Here is an 18,348-nt window from a genome sequence, read left to right on the forward strand (position 1 = left end):
TCAGCTCTCCATAAACATGTGCTAAACCAAATATTGGACAACTTTCCATCTTTATCTAAAGATGGACATTATGAATTATGTTATTGAGTGCAGGAAAGGGCAGCAGGCCAACTCAGTGGGAGAGCAACCCAGAAATATTTCTTCCCACGGAGGGGAGTAAAGCATTAAAGAAGGACACACATCATCTGTAAGACACCAGAGATATGCAGGAATGATTGACATGTGTAACTAAGCATTGAGATAAATTCTCCATATGATATACTTGCTCATAGCAAAGCCACACAACAGGGCAATGAGCCACCAGAAAAATCCCAATCTATGATTGTTACGAGGCTTTATATAAGTTTAAAATCTTATGACAAGGGATGACTGTTATGGAGGGAGAAACTAGGGTTTTACTATTCATAGAGTATTACAGCACGGAAATAGACTCTTTGGCCCAACTTATCCATGCCCGCCAAGATGCCTAGAGCCAGTCCCATTTGTCTGCATTTGGCCCCATATCCCCTAAACCTTTTCTATCCGTGTACCTGTCCAAGTGTCTTTTAAATGTAATTGTACCTGACTCAACCACCTTCTCTGGCAGCTCATTCCATACACCCACCACCCTCTGCGCGAAGAAGTTGCCCTCATATCCCTTTTAAATCTTTCCTCTCTCACCCTAAACTTATGCCCTCTAGTTTTAGATTCCCTTTCCCTGGGAAAAAGACTCTGTGCATTCACGCTATCTATGCCCCAATGATGTTTATGGAGGACATTTCAGAAGGATGTTCAGAGCCTTAAAGGAGTAGATATGGAGTAAGTGTTTCCTCTGGCAGGAGGTTCAGGAACAAGGTGACACAGATTTAAGAAAAATGGCATGTCAAAGGGTAAGATGAGGAGAATTTTAATGCATGTTGAATTGCTGCAATCTGGATTACGTTGCCTAAAAGGACAATGGAAGCTGGCCAAGTATGCAAAAAGGGCAAGTTTATAGGGTACAAGGAAAGAGCAGGGGAATGAGATTAATTGTGCCTTCATTTTAAGAGCCGGCACACCATGGTGGGCCACATTAGTTCTTTTTGCAATGTTTGAACCTGTGATGCTATTTATGATCAGTAGTGCTAATGCCTTTGAGGGTCGTTATATCCTGCCATTTTGAGGGTCATTATATAGTCATGGCATTTAAAGCTTTAGAGAGGCAAAGAAAGCAGGCAAACATAGGACAAAGCTATTTTTGTTTTGATTTATAGCAAGAATACCCAGATTTGCTCAGACTCTGAACCTAACTGCCATAGCATAAGAATGCAACATAAGAAGTAGGAGCAGGTGTAGACCATTTGGCCCCTTGTGTCTGTTCCTTTCGAAAAGATCATGACTGCTCTACTTTCGCACCACTTTCCTGCACTAACCCCATATCCATTGATTCCCTTAATATTTAAAAATCCATCAAATATACTCATTGACTTAGCTTCCATAACCGTCTTGGGTGGAGAGTTCCAAGATCCACTATTGTCTGAGTGAAGAAATGTCTTCCCACGTCTTTCCTGATTTTGGGACCGTAATCCCGGTTTCCAGATACCCCAGCAAGGGGAAACAGTAACTCTGTTTACCCCATCAAGCCTGTAAGAATTTTAGTACATTTCAGTGAGATCATCTGACCTTCTTCTAAACTCAAGAGAATAGCCCCAGTCAGTTTAAACTCTCACATAACAAACACTGAAGTGAGTCAAGGAACAAATGGTAAATTTGCATACACAGGGAAACACTGACACATACTCATGAAACATTGGACAAAAATCAGCATAAAAATAATGCTGCATCCCAAGATTGTCCTGCAGAAGTCAAAGTAGTAAGCTTGTCTTAATTAGTCTAGTCAAAGCAACCCTCCGGTGACTGATCCACCACATCCTGTTTTGTTTCGAATGGAATGTGCACTTCTGGTGTCTGTTAGGTAAGAACTATTTCATGACTATTGAACTTTATTGAATTACAATGAAACTCATGACATTGACAATTTGCGGAACAAAGTCATGAGAGATCCTTGCCCCCACTACAGCTGCCGGGGATTTCGAGGGTGTGTTTACGCTGTTATAATGTAAATTCAGCCTGTGGTGGGCAATATAGCTTGAGTTTCACCTGACAAGGGAGCCTTCTCCATTTGGTTTCATTGTCTGTCCTGGTTTTCACAACAGAACATACATGGGGACACCAATTGTTCTGGCCAGAATGGAACTGATGGGTTATTTCTCCCCATCCACATTTGTATAAGTGACTGGAATTGATTTTACACACTTCATCTGCATTCTATAACCCTCCTCCACTTTCTGAATTTTTCAGGCATAATAATCCTGTTTTTATGAAAGGATGTAGCTATAGTTTCAGCCATGGCCAAGGTGGTTTTTTTAAATAGACTCTATAGATTGTTTGCTGTGAGTCATATGTTCCTCATCACCACTCCTCCCAATCCCCACTCACCCTCCTCTCCAATCTCCAACTCATTACCTGCTCCTGCTAAACATTTTGTAGCTGTAGCATGAAGGTCTTTTAGCATTCCGCTCGTACTGAGTTTGTAATTGCACCAGTTGTAAGGTGTACACTTAAAGGGCATTCTTTCCTTATGTTCATGATACAATTAATAATCAATCTACTTGGGATTTTCAACATAAGCATATTACAGTTGTGGAAATTCTGGAGCACCTGATAATGCTAACCCTTTCCCAGCTCTCCATGTATCACATGTTCCACATAACCCATGCATTTGAGTGTTATCATCAAGTGCCATCTCAGCATACTCTCCTTTCAATAACTGCATCAAGGAACTCATTTTTTCATCCACAATTCTGATCCAATCCAGAGAGTATAATAAAGAGGCTTAGGTCTCATCTAGACAACACTACTCTTCACAATTAAAGTCTGGAGGAAGTTGTCTCATCTGGCATAGTTTTCTTCAAGGATATATGGGGATGGATTTTCAACTTGCTTACAGAATTACATTAAGGTTACAGCATGCTGTGGTGTTTATGCACCACTCATACTACACCTCACCCCACACCCCCACCTTTGTCCTCATGCCCTTTCTATGGTACCTGCCCAGGTATAAAACTATTATTATAGATGAGCCGCCCAAATGGAAATCACACAAGTTTCATCATCAATCAATAACTTACAAATCAACCCCATTATCTTCGTGAACAGGTTTGATAGAGATTTTTTTTGTTTTAAACTTCTTTTCTCTAAAATGAAAATCTGAGAGGATGAATTGGTAGTATTCACCTTTGAGATCACAACAAAATTTGATAGAACGGATATAGAGATGTTTCTTTTTTGTCAAATTAGGGGCCACCGATAAATTTAGCAGGGAATTCAGGGGAAATTTCTTTATCCAGAGAGTGGGTGGCAAAGTGGGCACTCACTCCCTTCAAGAATGGCTGAGGGGAAAGATGGATAAGGAGAAACTGGATAAAGGTACAAGGGGAGAAAGGAATCATAGAGTCAGACAGCATGGAAAACAGGTTCTCGGCCCATTGAGTAAATGCTGACCATCAAGCACCTACTGACACTACCCCTACATTAATTTTATTTTATTCTCCTCACATTCCCATCAATTCCCCTTGGATTTTACCACTCACCTATGCACTGGGGGTAATTTACAGTGACCAATTAACCTACCAACCTGCACATCTTTGGTTTGTGGGAGGAACCTGGAGGAAACCCACATTGTCACAGGGAGGACATGTAACTCCACACAGCCAGCACCGGAGGTCAGGATTGAACACATTTTGCTGGTGCTGTAAGGCAGCAGCTCCACTAGTGCTGGAATACAAGGATATGCTGACTGACAGGGTAAAATGAGGAGGGGTGGGAGAAGGTTCATGTGGGGCATAAAACCCAGCATGGGTCAGTTGGGCAGAATAAATGCTTCATTGGATTTACTGGTGACTAACTTGTATTTATTTCCCCTGCTTCTGATCTCCTGCAGAAGTGGAAGCACCTCAGTGCCAATCCTATTGAGAAAAGAATTGTCTCAATCGATCACAAGTGCTGAACATGTGCAAAATTATTGGCTATTATTTGTATTCAACTCTGCATGTCTGCTTGCATTAGTGATGACTGTGTGGGAGGCAAGTGCAACCATTGGCCAATATTCCATCACATGATTAGCACTAGTGACCTGATGCAAATTTCCACCCAATCATTTTAATTCTATGAAGAGACAAGTTGGAAGGTGATATGACTAATTCATCCAGTTCTAAAATTGAGAATGTGTAGGAGCAGTTTACATACCTGGTGTTCCTTTAAGAAGAGATGGTTCCTGTTAACCTTACTATCAAATGACAGCAGGATTTCTGTTTATGTGCAAAGCATGATTCTTTACCTTGGAATCTCCAACATCGGCTGTGGTAGTACTAGTCATCTGAATCTCTCTGTCAGTCAGTTCATTTTACTCCCCTACACTGGAAGAAAGAATTATTTTCCATTCATAAATCATGTTCTGTTTTCTCTACGGATGCTCACACAAGGTTTACAAATGTACAATGTCGGCAAAAAAAAAGCAAGGACAGAGGACAGAAAGAACGTGGAAGTTATATCATTTAAAGCACAGGCACGTGCCATTCAGCTCACCTGCTCTCTGCTGGTGTTTATGCATCCTCTTACCCATCTTCATCCTACTCCATTACCATATCAGATCTTTATTAGTCACATGTACATCGAAACACACAGTGAAATACATCTTTTGTGTAGAGTGTTCTGGAGCAGCCCACAAGTGTCGCCACGCTTCCGGCGCCAACATAGCATGCCCACAACTTCCTAACCCTTACGTCTTTGGAATGTGGGAGGAAACCGGAGCACCTGGAGGAAATCCACGTAGACATGGGGAGAATGTACAAACTCCTTACAGACAACAGCTGGCATTGAACCCGGGTCTCTGTCGCTGTAAAGCGTTACGCTAACCGCTACACTACTGCTCCTGCATTTATTTATCCAGCTTTCCTTTGAATCCATCTTTGCCATTCACCTCCCTGTTGGGAATGAGTTCCATATTCTCACCACTCTTTAGTAAAGACATTTCTCCTGAATACCCTGTGGGATTTATTAGTAACTAACTATGGATTATCCCCACAAATGGAAAACTTTTTCTCTGACTACTCTATCAAATCTTTTCACAGTTGTAACACCTCAGACGTTATTTTTCTAGAGGGTGGACTTGATTACCTCAGAGTTCATCAAATGTTCAGTCTCTTTTCCTTTATTTACCTTATTATATCTATGAAAATATTTGTGACAAATCTTGAAAAGCATCACAGAAAACTGCAAGTCCCTCCCCCCAAAAACCTTCCAAGTGAGAAATGCATTCTTGTTTGATAGTGATAAATGAGCAATGTATTAGCAACCACCAGCTATAATTCACTTCCAGAATTTGGCTCCACCTAAGTCAATGAACCCAATCTTTAGAAGCTTATTATAATGCGCGGTTGTTACACTATTACACATTTAGTGCTGGCAAAGTTTCCAGTTTCAAAACTGGGATTGATAGATTTTTGTTAACCAAATGGCATTAAGGGATACCAGACCAAGGCAAAAGGTCTAGAAGGGAAATTAGGGGAAGTATTTTTTTTACACAGTGAGTGGCTGTGATCTGGACTGTGCTGCCCGAAAGGATGGCAGAAACAGGTTCAATAATAATCTTAGAAAGGGAATAGGATAGTATAAACAATTGGTTGAAGGGGAGAAGATTATGTGGCAGTGGGGAAATAATAGGGTATTGGGGCAAAGTGGGTAATTTGAGCAAGGGCACAATAGGTCGAATGGCTTCCTTCTTTATTGGAAGATTATTGTTGATGCCAGTGGGAAAAAAATCCTAAATATATGTCCTCTAATCCGAAACCCATGACCCCTTGTTCTCAGCAGGTTTTATAATGTAAAGAGGAGCACATCCGCAGAGTGATCTTCGACCTCACTTACCTGATTTCTTACCTACTCACAGAACAACCCGGTGTTACTCACTCTGTTTCCCCTGAAGCCACGCTGTTGAAATGGCCAACCATCAAACTGCATTCTTGGTCCAGACTGAGATCGATAACCTCCTACAACCTCAAGCACAGCCTCATGTGTGCCTTGACTTCTCTGTCCATGGAGGTCAAGGTCACTCACGGTTACTCTTAGCTTCCTAGCCCCAGAATCATTCCTGCTGCCCTCTGCCACATCTCGTGGTTTCTTGCTCACTGCTGCCTTAGTGGGATCACCCAAACTTCAGCCTCCAAGAGACAATGCTTAATCTACCTTTTCTTCAGCCCACAGGAGCAGGCAGAGCAGGTGTAGGCTTTGACCTACAGTGCAGACTTCCCCAAAGTGCAGGCATCCATAGATTGCACACATGCCCATACAGAGACCTCCATATGGGAGAATCTGGCTGTACCTTTGTAGCGCCCAAGGCACAAAGAACATGCCACCTGTGAATACTGTTCTTAACTGGGCTGTCTTGGTCCTTCTGATCCTTTGGACGATCTCTCCCACCTCCACCCTCTGCCCCTCTCATAATTGCAGCATCCACTTACTCTGACAACACTCTCCTGTAGCTGGAAGAGTGCAGCTCGTATTGCTTATAATGGGGTATGTCCCTTTAAGAGCCTGCTGCAATGCTTGCATCCACTAGTCTACTTGCTAACAGCTGCAAGAACATGCAACACCAGTAATGTCAGTTTCAGCATAACATTACACAGGGAAACCCAACAGCAGTCTGTAATCTTGCATTTAAGTTCTTGCCCTTTATAAAACATCCACAATGTTAGGGTAACCCACAGTACAGTTCTATCATTTAAAGATAATGATGTAGAGCAATGTCTAGACTTGAGTTAAACTACCATGCAGCACATATATTTCTGTAGACTGCTTTACGACTGTTAATAATATTTCATAATCCCCTTTACAATTGCATTGTTCTTCCAGGTCATTATATGTATGTTGACTCCGTTTATGCCACACGTTTGCACGAAGTAGCTCAATTGATGTCACCGGTGACAATATCCGTCCTATCTGGATGTCTGTCCTTCTTTTACCAACTTGAGCAGAAACATTCCACTTTCTTTGTGGTTTACACCAAGGACAGAATTGGTCATTATGAGGAGGTGTGGCGGGCAAATCAGTCGGCATACAACTGGAATTTGGTAAAGGTGAATATTAGACCTTCGCATCCATTTCAGGTGAGTCTTTTTACTACGCTTCACATTTAACATAGTAAAGCAAGCTAAGGTTCTTCATAGGAGCATTACCAAATGAAATTTGAAGAAGCCACATCAGGATATATTGGGATATTCTGGTCCAGGTGGTAGGTTTTAAGAAATCTCGAGGAGGAGAGATTCAGGGAGTAAAGTCCAGAGCTTAGAGTCCTAGCAGCTGAGGCTGGAATGTCAATAACAGAGCAATGTGGTTGACTGTTAATTGGGGTAAAATGGCCTACCAAATGTTTCAGTTATATCATCAGTCCTATATTAAAACAGATCCATTTAAGCTAGTTAGACTGCTCCGCATTGACATAGGCACTGAATTTAAACATGGTAAAGTTATTGGTGATTCAATCAACCTGTAAGGTCCTCCTCACAAATGTCTGAGACTGGTGCATAAATTTATAGAGTTGTCCCAAGCTATAGCCTGGCATTGTTGTCCTCCTAGAATCAAATGTATAGACAATGTGCCTGATGCCTCCACCACATTCATTGGATGTGCTTCCACTGGCAGAGATCTTCAGCATTGACTCTAGACCCCATGAAGTATCATTGAAGCCTCCTGGTTACCTTCTCCTGTCCTCCCTATGCTGATGAATCGGTGCTTTTCCATATTGAAGAACTTTAAGTAGCACCTCGACCTTGTTCTCATCAATCTACTTGTGGTAGATGCAACTGTCCATAATAGAATTGACCATATCAGTATCCTTGAGAAGACAAATTCCCATCTTCAAACTGGTGACACCTTTCATTGTGTTGTGTTGCAACTGTGCCAAATGGGATGGACACAGAACAGATCTAGCAGCTTGAAACTGGGTGTCCATGAGGTGCTGTTAACCATTGGCATAAGCAGAAATGTGCACCTTCGCAAGCTCCAACTTCATGGCCCAGCATATCCCTCACTCTACCATAATTATCAAGCCAGAGGAATAGCCATCGTTCAATAAGCAGTGCAGTAAGCATGCTGGGAGCAGCGCCAGGCATATCTAAAAATATAGCAAACTGATGAAGCTACAACATTGCAAAAACAGCATAAAATAGGCAGAGCTAAGTGATCCTATAACCAACGGAGCAGAACAAAGCTCTATAGTCCTGCTACATCTAGTTATGAATAGTGGTGGTGGACAGTTAAGCAGCTAATGGGAGGAAAGTCTTCAAGAATATTCCCATTCTAAATAATAGTGGAACCCGGCATGTGAGGGCAAAAAACTAGGCTTGAAACCATGTTCAGCCAGAATTCCTGAGTGAATGATCCATTTCAGAGTGCTGATAAAACAGAAGTCATAGAGTTAAACAGCACGGAAACAGGCCCTTCGGCCCAATTTGTCAGTACCGACCAAGTTGCCTACCCGAGCTAGTCAATAAGCATCATTAGAGAAAACACTTCAGTGGTTGGAGGTACGTCTTGCAGAAAGGAAGATGGTTGTGCTTGTTGGATATTGATCATTACTATCAGAATTCCTGAGGGCAGTAGTCTGAGCCCAACTATCTTCACTGCTTCATCAATGACCAGAAGTGGGGATGTTTGTGCATGGAGTGTCAGCAGCCCATGTCTGAATGTGGGAAAAACTGCACAACATTTGGGCATGGGCTAAGTGGCCTATGGCCACCAACTCCTAATGGTTGTAGTGTGTACCATCAAAATCACTTGACTACCTGACTCACAGCAGCTCCACTTCGACATCTTGAAGGAGAAGGGCTCTGAGTGCATGGGAACACCACCACCCGCAGCTTCCTCTCAAACTTACACTCCATTGTGACGTGACTAAATCACTGTTCCTTCATTGTTAGTGAGTCCAAATTCTGGAATTCCCTATGCAGCAAGGAATTTTGCTGCCAGCCTTGAGTATGTCACCACCATCATGGACTTCTATCTGCAAGTATGTTGAGGACTGTGTACCAAAGAGGACATACAGGTGTTCCCAAACCGGAAACCATGGATGAATTGGGAGATCCACTCCTTACTGAAGTCGAGAACTGCTGCATTCAAATCAGGTGACCCTGACCCTGACCTTTACAAGAAATAGAGAAAGCTTTCAGGAATGCCAAGGGACAATACAGGTTCAAAATAGAGTCCCAGACCAGCCGTCAGTTGCAGCATGGTTTATATGCTATAACGGGCTTCAAAATGAAGTCGGGTAGCATAGTTAACAACAGGGCATCCCTTCCTGATGAGCTTAACGCACTCTATGCGCGTTTTGCACAGAGGGGGAGTGGATTGTCACCACCCACCCTGACAGCCTCCAATGCAAATGAACCCGTGGTCACTGTCAAGAACATAAGGTCAGTCTTCCGGAGAGTGAACCCGAGGAAAGCATTTGGCCCGGATGGTGTCCCTGACTGTGTGCTCAGATTTTGTGCTGATCAGCTGGCGGGGGTATTTGCAGACATATTTAACCTCTCCCTGCTTCAATCTGAGGTTCCCACCTGTTTTAAGAAGACCACTATCATCTCAGTACCTAAGAAAAGCAAGGTAACATGCCTTAATGACAACTGACCAGTGGCTCTGACATCCACCATCATGACGTGCTTCGAGAGGCTGGTCATGGCATGCATTAACTCCAGCCTCCCAGACAACCTTGACCCACTGCAATTTGCCTACCACCGAAACAGGTCTACAGTGGACGCCAGCTCCCTGGCCCTACACTCACCTCTGGAGCATCTGGACAATAAAGCACCTATGTTAGACTATTGTTCATTGACTACAGCTCCACCTTCAATACTATAATTTCAAGCAAACTCATCACCAAACTACGAGACCTGGGACTCAACACCTCCTTCTGAAACTGGATCCTTGACTTTTTGACCAATAGACTGCAATCAGCGAGGATAGGCAGCAACACCTCCAGCACGATTATTCTCAACACTGGTGCCCCACAAGGCTGCGTCCTCAGTTCTCTACTCTACCCATTATATACTCATGACTGCGTGGCCAGATTCTGCTCTATCTACAAGTTTGCAGATGATACCACCGTAGTAGGCCGTTTCTCTAATAACGATGAGTCAGAGTACAAGAAGGAGATAGAGAGCTTAGTGACATGATGTCATGACAACAACCTTTCCTCCAATGTCAACAAAACAAAAGAGCTGGTCATTTGATTTCAGGAGAGGGGGCGGTGTACATGCACCTGTCTACATCAATGGTGCTGAGGTCAAGAGGGTTGAGAGCTGCAAGTTCCTAGGAGTGAGCATCAACAATAGCCTGTCCTGGTCCAACCACGTGGAGGTCACGGCCAAGAAAGCTCACCAGCTCCTCTACTTCCTCAGGAGGCTAAAGAAATTTGGCATATCCCCTTTGACACTCTCTAACTTTTATCGATGCACCACAGAAAGCATCCTATCTGGATGCATCACGACTTGGTATGGCAACTGCTCTGCCCAGGACCACAAGAGACCAAAAGAGCTGTGGACACAGCCCAGCACATCACGGAAACCAGCCTCCCCTCCATGGATTCTATCTATACCTCTCGTTGCCTTGATGAAGCCCCCAGCATGATCAAAGACCCCACCCTCCCGGGTCATTCTCTCTTCTCTCTTCTCTCATCAGGCAGAAGATGCAGGAGCCTGAGGGCACGTACCACCAGGTTCAAGGACAGCTTCTCCCTCACTGTGTTAAGACTATTGAATGGTTCCGTTATACGATAAGATGGACTCTTGACCTCACAATCTACCTGGTTATGACCTTTGCATCTTTTTGTCTACCTGCAGTGCACTTCCCTGTAGCTGTGACACTTTACTCTCCATTCTGTGTTGCTTTTACCCTGTACTACCTCAATGTACTGTGTAATGAATTGATCTGCATGAACAGTATGCAAGCCAAGTTTTTCACTGTACCTCAGTACAAGTGACAATAATAAACCAATAGCATTGTAGGAGTACCTTCATCAGCAGGACTACAATAGTTCAAGAAGGTGGCTCACCATCACCTGCTTTGCATTGGTACTTGAGTTCTGGCCTTGTCTATGGTACCCACACAGAGTGGTGGATGCAAAGAGGCCTGAATTAGAGAAGAGTGGAGATCTTAGAGGGTTGCAGGAAAATCTTAATAATATGAGATTTATCAGCAAGTAAGTTCCAATCTACTTTATATTTCTTATTCTGTGTAAACCATTTCAATTGCTTTACAGATTAAATGATTTACTTTTATGGAAAAATTGCTCTGCTGCAAGTTAGAATATAAACAACAGAGAAACCACAGAGTTGTTTATCTAAGTAGGCTGTAGTCTCTGGCAGTTGACTTCTGCTTGAATCCATATTTTGTTTGGTGACTTGGGATTTGTCCAAAACTTTTCTTTGATTTGGCCTGTTTTGTCATGAATGTAGACAGTGAAGGCATCATCCGCTATAAAATGACTTAGGGATTTAGTAATGCTGAAGGTTGACTTGTAATAATTGGTCAGTTAGATATTCCACATACTCCTGGGAACATCCAACCCTTGCATTGAAAGGAGGAAGGCGCCTGTCAAAACTCAAAGGACATCATGTAACCATAGCATTGCAAGGTTGTTGTTTGGCCTATCATGTCCATCTTGGCTAAAAACTGGCTGTGGGTTAACCCCACTTCCTAACTCTTGGTTTACAGCCCTAGACTCATCAGGCACTAATCCAGGTTTTTGCCTTCATTACACTTTCAGGCAGAGAGTTCTGGACCTCCACCAGCTATTGAGTGAAATAATTTTTTCTCAGCTCCCTTCTGCCAATTAAGTTAAATCTGTGCCTCGTAGTTGTCAACCGCTCTGCTATTGGGAATAGGAACTTTCCATTTACCCTTCCTATATCTCTCATAATTTTATATACCTTAATTAAATCTCCCATCAGTCTCCTTTGTTTCAATGGAAAAAAACCCGTCAGCCTGGACAGTGCTTCCTCGTAACTATGCTTCTCCAGAACTGCCAACATCCTCGTAAATCTTCTTTGCATCCTCTCAAATGCTGTTACATTCTTCCCGTAACATGGTGACTGGAACTGTACACAGTATTCCAATTACAGGCACAGTAGTGTAGCAGTTGGTGTAATGCTATTATAGTGCCAGTGACCTGGGTTCAATTACGGCCACTGTCTGTAAGGAGTTTGTACATTCTCCCCGTGTCTGTGTGGGTTTCCTCCGGGTGCTCCGGTTTCCTCCCACATTCCAGAGACATATGGGTTAGGAGGTTGTGGGTATGCTACGTGGCACCGGAAGCGTGGCGACACTTGAGGGCTGCCCCCAGAACATTCTATGCAAAGATGCATTTCACTGTGTGTTTCGATGTACATGTGACTATTAAAGATATCTGATCTTACCAAATTAATGTGATCTTCTGCTCATGTCCATCCACCAAAGTCACAGATCGTTTCATTGATGGATACAGTACAAAGCTTATGAAATAGCTTCTACTAGATCCCAAACTGTGCAGGCAGAATTAATGCATAGTCTGCCTTTCATTGCAATTTCAGGACTTGTGGGTTGTAACCCGACCACATTTCACTGCGCTGGCTCTTGATGAGCCAATGTGACTATGGGGGCAGTTTAAGGAGCCACGGTGGACATGTCCATGGTGTGGCACTGGGGTTTTTTAAATGACCAATCTTGTATCTGGTGAAAAATACAATAAATTCAATCAAATGATTTCTGAAGGCAGTTAAATAAAAATTACATCGAATCTGCATTTGTCCCAACCATCCGTGTCAGTGTTAAAGTCTCCTCCCTCCCTTCTGTGTCTCCCTCTATCAGCAATCTCTTTGTTCCTCATGCTTTTGTCCAGCTTCCATTTATCTGCTTCTCTGCAAGTCACCTCCCCCATCATCGATGTGAATGAGATCCAACTTCTCACCACTTATAGGATAAAAGACTTCTTCCTGAATCCTTACTGGATTCATTCGTATCCATTTTATGTTGATGGCCCCATGTTATGGTCTTCCCTCTCACATAGAAACACCTTCACGTCAGATGTCAAAATATAAAAGCCTCAGCCTTCTTTTAAGAGAAAAGGATTGTAGTCTGTTCAACTGTATATCCTCTCAGATTTGGTAACATCATTTATTTTTACATCTCATTCCTCTATATTCTTCCTTCTGTGTGGAGAACAGAGTTGTTCCCTGCAAGTGAGGTCTAATCAAGGTTGTTAAAAAGAATTCATGAATTCATTGAAGCTGACAGCAGTAAAATATGAATCCATTGTAAACTTCAATAAAACCATCCATCTGAACATGAACTAGAGTCTGCAAACAGTAAGGCAACAGGCCCTTCATCCCACCGAGTCTGCAGCAACCATCAACCATCCACTTACACTAATCTGACTAATCCAGTTTTTTTATTCTCCCCACAATCTCATCAACTCCCCTCCAGATTCTACCACTCACCTACACACTAGGGGCAATTTATAGTGGCCATTTAACCTATCAACCAACATGTCTTTTGGATGTGGGAGGAAACCAGAACAATTGGAGAAAACCCAAGGAGAACAGGATTGAACCTGGGTCTCTGGCACTCTGGGGCAGCAGCTCTACTAGCTGAACCACAGCTGCCACCCACTATATATTAAAGGAACTGCACATAAACATCCAATTTAACTCATCTGTCCTAAATAATAATCAACCTGCTGTTATTGATGTGATGCCCCATCATAGCATTTCATGTTTTTATTTCAGATTTTTAATGTTTGATTTATTGCAGTGATATTGTTGTGATACTTGCTTTCAAGTATATTTTTAATATCTGAAATGGCATTTAAGATACAATGTTCTCTGACTCTAAAGGCTTAACTGGAAAGGGTGATTATTTCTTCCTCTCTGGAATGCGTTGGGATGTCTGCAGGGCTAGCGCCTGAGAGAACCCATCTGGTGTCTCAGACAGTTTCTCATTACAGTAATATATATTTACATGTCAGGTTTCTCAACATGAAAAAAATATTGCCATGGGAGATTAGTGGATTGTGAAGTAAGAGTTTCCAGAACGAAGGGGCAGAACTTGGACCAGCTGCACAAGATGATTAAAATGGAACAATCCAGAAGAGAATTATTTCCAGAAATGATCGCTCCTTCAAAAGACTTTCCCATTCAAATAGCACTGAGTGTATGGGGTGTTGGAAGTGGCTCTCTGTGTGTATGGAGGAAGGTGGAGGCAGAGCCTTTTATTTAGATTTAATTTGAGGTCACTTGCTTATTACGTTGGAAGGCTTTTTAGAATCTGTCACTTCAGACTCTTTAAATAAACTGTCATGCACTCATTTATTTATTTTAGTAACTAGTAATGTATCACTGGTGCAAAGTTCTGAACTTATGGGGAATAGTTTTGCAAGGAAATGTGTCACTTTATGCACAGAAACATCCTATGCACACCGCGCGCCCCCCCCCGAAGGAATTGCAGTCTTCTCGAACTGTGTTTCCCCACACCCTGATAAACAATTTACCCACTTGTCTTTGTAAAAGCCATTGCTTCTGGCTGAGCATTCAATGTCTTAACAATCCCCCACGTAAGAATCTGCTCACCACTGAAAACTTACTGAAAAGGATAACCTTTCCTGGTTTACCTTCAGAAAACCTTCAATGAGTTAAGAACATCTACCTCACATTATAGGCAAGTTTGGGAGAAATATTTTCACTCAGAGCATAGTGCAGTGTGGAAACCGCTACCTAAAAGGATGATGGAGGCAGAAGCCCTCAGAAATTTAAGTACCTGGTCAGTCTCTTGAAGCATTGTACCCTACAGGAACTGGGAACTGGCTGCCTCCCTCGGTGGACAGAGACATGATGGGCTGAATGGCCGCCAGTGCTGTAAACTTATTTGATTCCAAGATCTACTGTAATATTCTTTGGCCTAATTTTGAAATGGGCCCAGTTCCTTTAATTTCCCCTTGCAATTAAAGCCTGCTATTATCCTTTCCGGATCTTTTTTCCACTCTCTCTCAATGTGTCCTGACATTCTTCCTAAAGTAAAGCATCCAGAATGGGGAAAAAATAAGTATTAGAGAAGGTGGGCACAGTGTTAGGCAGTGATGACACATAGCAGGGCTTGAAAGGAAGGAGAAGTTTGAGATAGGGTGTTTGTTACAGAGTTGGGTAATTATAATACGAGAGCCAGTCGGAGGACAGACGAATGTGTAATATCCTTGTCAATGGAACTTGATACTATAAGTGACTGAGATTGATTTTATGCACATAATTAAAATGAAACTATTCCAGCAAAAAAGTTCCAGCAACTGCAGTGTTTTGTACCTCACAGCCCCAGCATTGTTTTTTCTTCCCTCTAAGTTCCACTCTCACTCATCTCCCACCATTTGTATCTCCTTCAGAAAGATTAGCTGTAATGAACAAACCTTCATCAAACCCTCTCTCAGCCAGTACCAACATAATCTGTGTCTTTCAGTCTCTTCTGGTCTCGCTGTATCACAGATACTCCCTCTCCACCCCTCCATCTTCTCTGCATCTTAAAACATGTTTCGTTTCAAACTGCTCCTGGTTCTGGTGAGAGGTCATTGTCCTGCACTGTTAACTCTGTTTCTCTCTATACACTGACCTGCTGAGAATTTCCAGCATTTTTTGGTTTCATCCCCGAGCTCTTGACATTGTTTTGCCCCTGGCTCTGTGGGCTGTAATGTCATTGCTGAGCCATGAGATTGTGGTTCAAATCTCAATCAAGAGATTTGAGTACTGCAGGTTTGGCTGATACTCCCAATGCAGTAGACCCTTTCCCCTTCCCTTTTTTCCTCCTGATCCCACTGGCCCCCGTCACCCTATCTTTTTCCCCTCTCTCACCATCTCTATCTGCCCATCACCCACGCGTTCCTCCCACTGGTTCCCCTCTCCACCTCCTTCCCTTTATTCCATGGTCCACTGTCCTCTCCTATCAGATTCCATCTTCTTCAGTCCTTTGTCTCTTCCACCTATCACCTCCCAGCTTCTTGTATTTTTCCCACTCTCCTCCCTCCCTCACCTGCCTATCACCCCCTCACCTGGATCCACCTGTTACCTGCCACCTCTTGCTCCACCCCTTCTCCCCATCTTTTTATACTGGCTATCTCCCCTCTATCTTTCCAGTCCTGATGAAGGATCTCAACCTGAAATGTCGACTGTCCATTTCCCTCCATAGATACTGCCTGACTCGTGTGTTTTTGTGTGTGTGTGTGTGTGTGTGTGTGTGTGAGAAAATGATCCCAAAGCACAATTATAGAAGTGTGGAGGAGTCCTTCTTGTTAACTTTGTTTCAATCTGCACAGATGCTGCTTGACCTGCTGTGTATTTCCAGCATTCACTGTTTATATTATTGATTACTCATCCTCAATCACTGAAATATTCCAGAGAAGTTACCTGCTTTCATGGAGAGAATTTGCTGCAGTTTGTTCACTCTAGTCTTTAAATGGTCTTTCATTCGACTCTTTACTGAGTTGATTAATATTTTTTGCACAATAGTCTGTTTGCCTGTGTCATATGCACCACCTGTTGTCTCATTCATCAGCAGACATAGGATCAGCAGTAAATACGCTTGAACCAATTAATCCCTGTCCCCTGCTCTTTCCCTATAGCCCTTTATTTCCCCTTTACAATTAGTTATCCATTTCCTTTTTGAAAGTTCCTCTTGAAGCTGCTTCCAATGTGCCAGTGCATTCTAGATCACAACAAGAATGCACTAGCACAGTGGGCGGCAGAGTACTGTGTTGTAGTAGAGCTGTTGCCTCACAGCTTCAGTGACCTGGATTCAATCCTGACCTCTGTGCACATTCTCCCTGTGACCACGTGGGTTTCCTCTGGGTGCTCTGGTTTCTTCCCACGTCCCAAAAATGTGTTCGGTCGATGGGTTAATATGTCACTCGTGTGTGGATGAGTGGTAGAATTTGGTGGTGCGGTGGGGGAGGTTGATGGGAATGTGGGGAGAATAACATAGATTAGAGTAGGATTAGTGTAAAAGTGGGTGCTTGATGGTCAGCATGGACTTGGTGGGCTGAGGAGCAACAGTAGCAGGGAAGGTGGACATGGACTTCTATGGCTCCATAACTTTTTCGCTCACTGCATTAAAGGAAATGTTTCTTCAGCTCTGGCTCTTTTGTCGATCACCCTAAATATATGTCCTCTTTTTTTTCTTTGCCTTCTGTCACTGGAAACAATTTCGGCTTATTTAGTTGATCAAAGTTTTTCATGGTTTTGAAGACCTTCATCAAACCTCTGCTTGAAGGAAGTCATTGGCTTCTGTAAGCTCTGCACACTTTCCCCTTTTATCAGGTGCTTTTTCCGGAGAAGAATTAAAATATGGTAATTGTACCTGAGCTAATAAGAGAAGTAGATTATTACGGGAGGTTTGTTGGATGGGATGCTTCCTGTCATTTTTTTGGAGGTTGTTTTAATTTTATCTGATCAGGTTCCCTTTATTATTCAGTCTTATTTTATCTGACCCTTTGTTTATTTTTGATTATTCCCTCCTCTCTTTTCCAATTTTAATTTAGCCTTTTTGTAAAGTATTGCCAGTTTCCTCAATGAGGATTTAATCTCATGCTTATCCCACTTTAGATTTGGGACTGTTACACTTAAATAACACCTTGAATGAGTAAGATATTCCAGTATTCTTCACTGGAGCATTGTCAAGCACAGTAGACACTAGGTCACATAAGGACCTATTAGGACTGGCAGACAAATGCTTGGACAAATGAGTGGGTTTGAGGAGCATCTCAAAGGAGAGAGGACGAGAGAAATTCGTGTGAGAAATTCCAGAGCTTAGAGTCTAGGTTGGTGAGGGCACAGCCACTAGTGATGGAATAATTAGGATGGGGAATGTGCGAGAGTCCACAATTAGGGAAATGCTGAGATTTGAGAGGGATGTTGGGCTGAGGAAGTTAATGAGAAAAGGAAGAGTGAGGTCATGGAAATACTCACCTTAGTTGAAGGGTTAGAATTGTACTAATCTTGGGTACATTTTGAAAACCTGTATCTTCCCAGTTTGATTATTCTTAATCTGTGTGTATCTTCAGACCTTTGGCAATACCCATTATCATGCCTTATGCCTCTGTATTTTTCTGCCGTTTGTCTATTTCATAGAGACATAGGACACAGAAATAGGCCATTTGGCCCATATGTCCATGTTGATCATCAAATACCTGTCTACCCTCATCCTGTCTCATGTAAAGTAAAAGAGTAATATAGTATGTGTCAAATTTAGTCCTTCTCCAGGCCA

General features: G+C 42.7%; 1 protein-coding gene across 2 annotated transcripts in view; it reads left to right on the forward strand.

Annotated features, from left to right (window-relative positions):
* Positions 1–18,348, forward strand: part of mamdc2a (MAM domain containing 2a) — an 89,451-nt gene that overhangs the window by 36,603 nt on the left and 34,500 nt on the right. For both annotated transcript variants that reach the window (XM_052020038.1, XM_052020039.1), the window contains one exon: positions 6,931–7,184. In XM_052020038.1, coding sequence (XP_051875998.1) covers positions 6,931–7,184 — 254 coding nt within the window. The remainder of the gene's footprint in view (positions 1–6,930; positions 7,185–18,348) is intronic.

The sequence above is a fragment of the Pristis pectinata genome, chromosome 7 (genome assembly GCF_009764475.1).
Source record: "Pristis pectinata isolate sPriPec2 chromosome 7, sPriPec2.1.pri, whole genome shotgun sequence".
NCBI lineage: Eukaryota > Metazoa > Chordata > Chondrichthyes > Rhinopristiformes > Pristidae > Pristis > Pristis pectinata.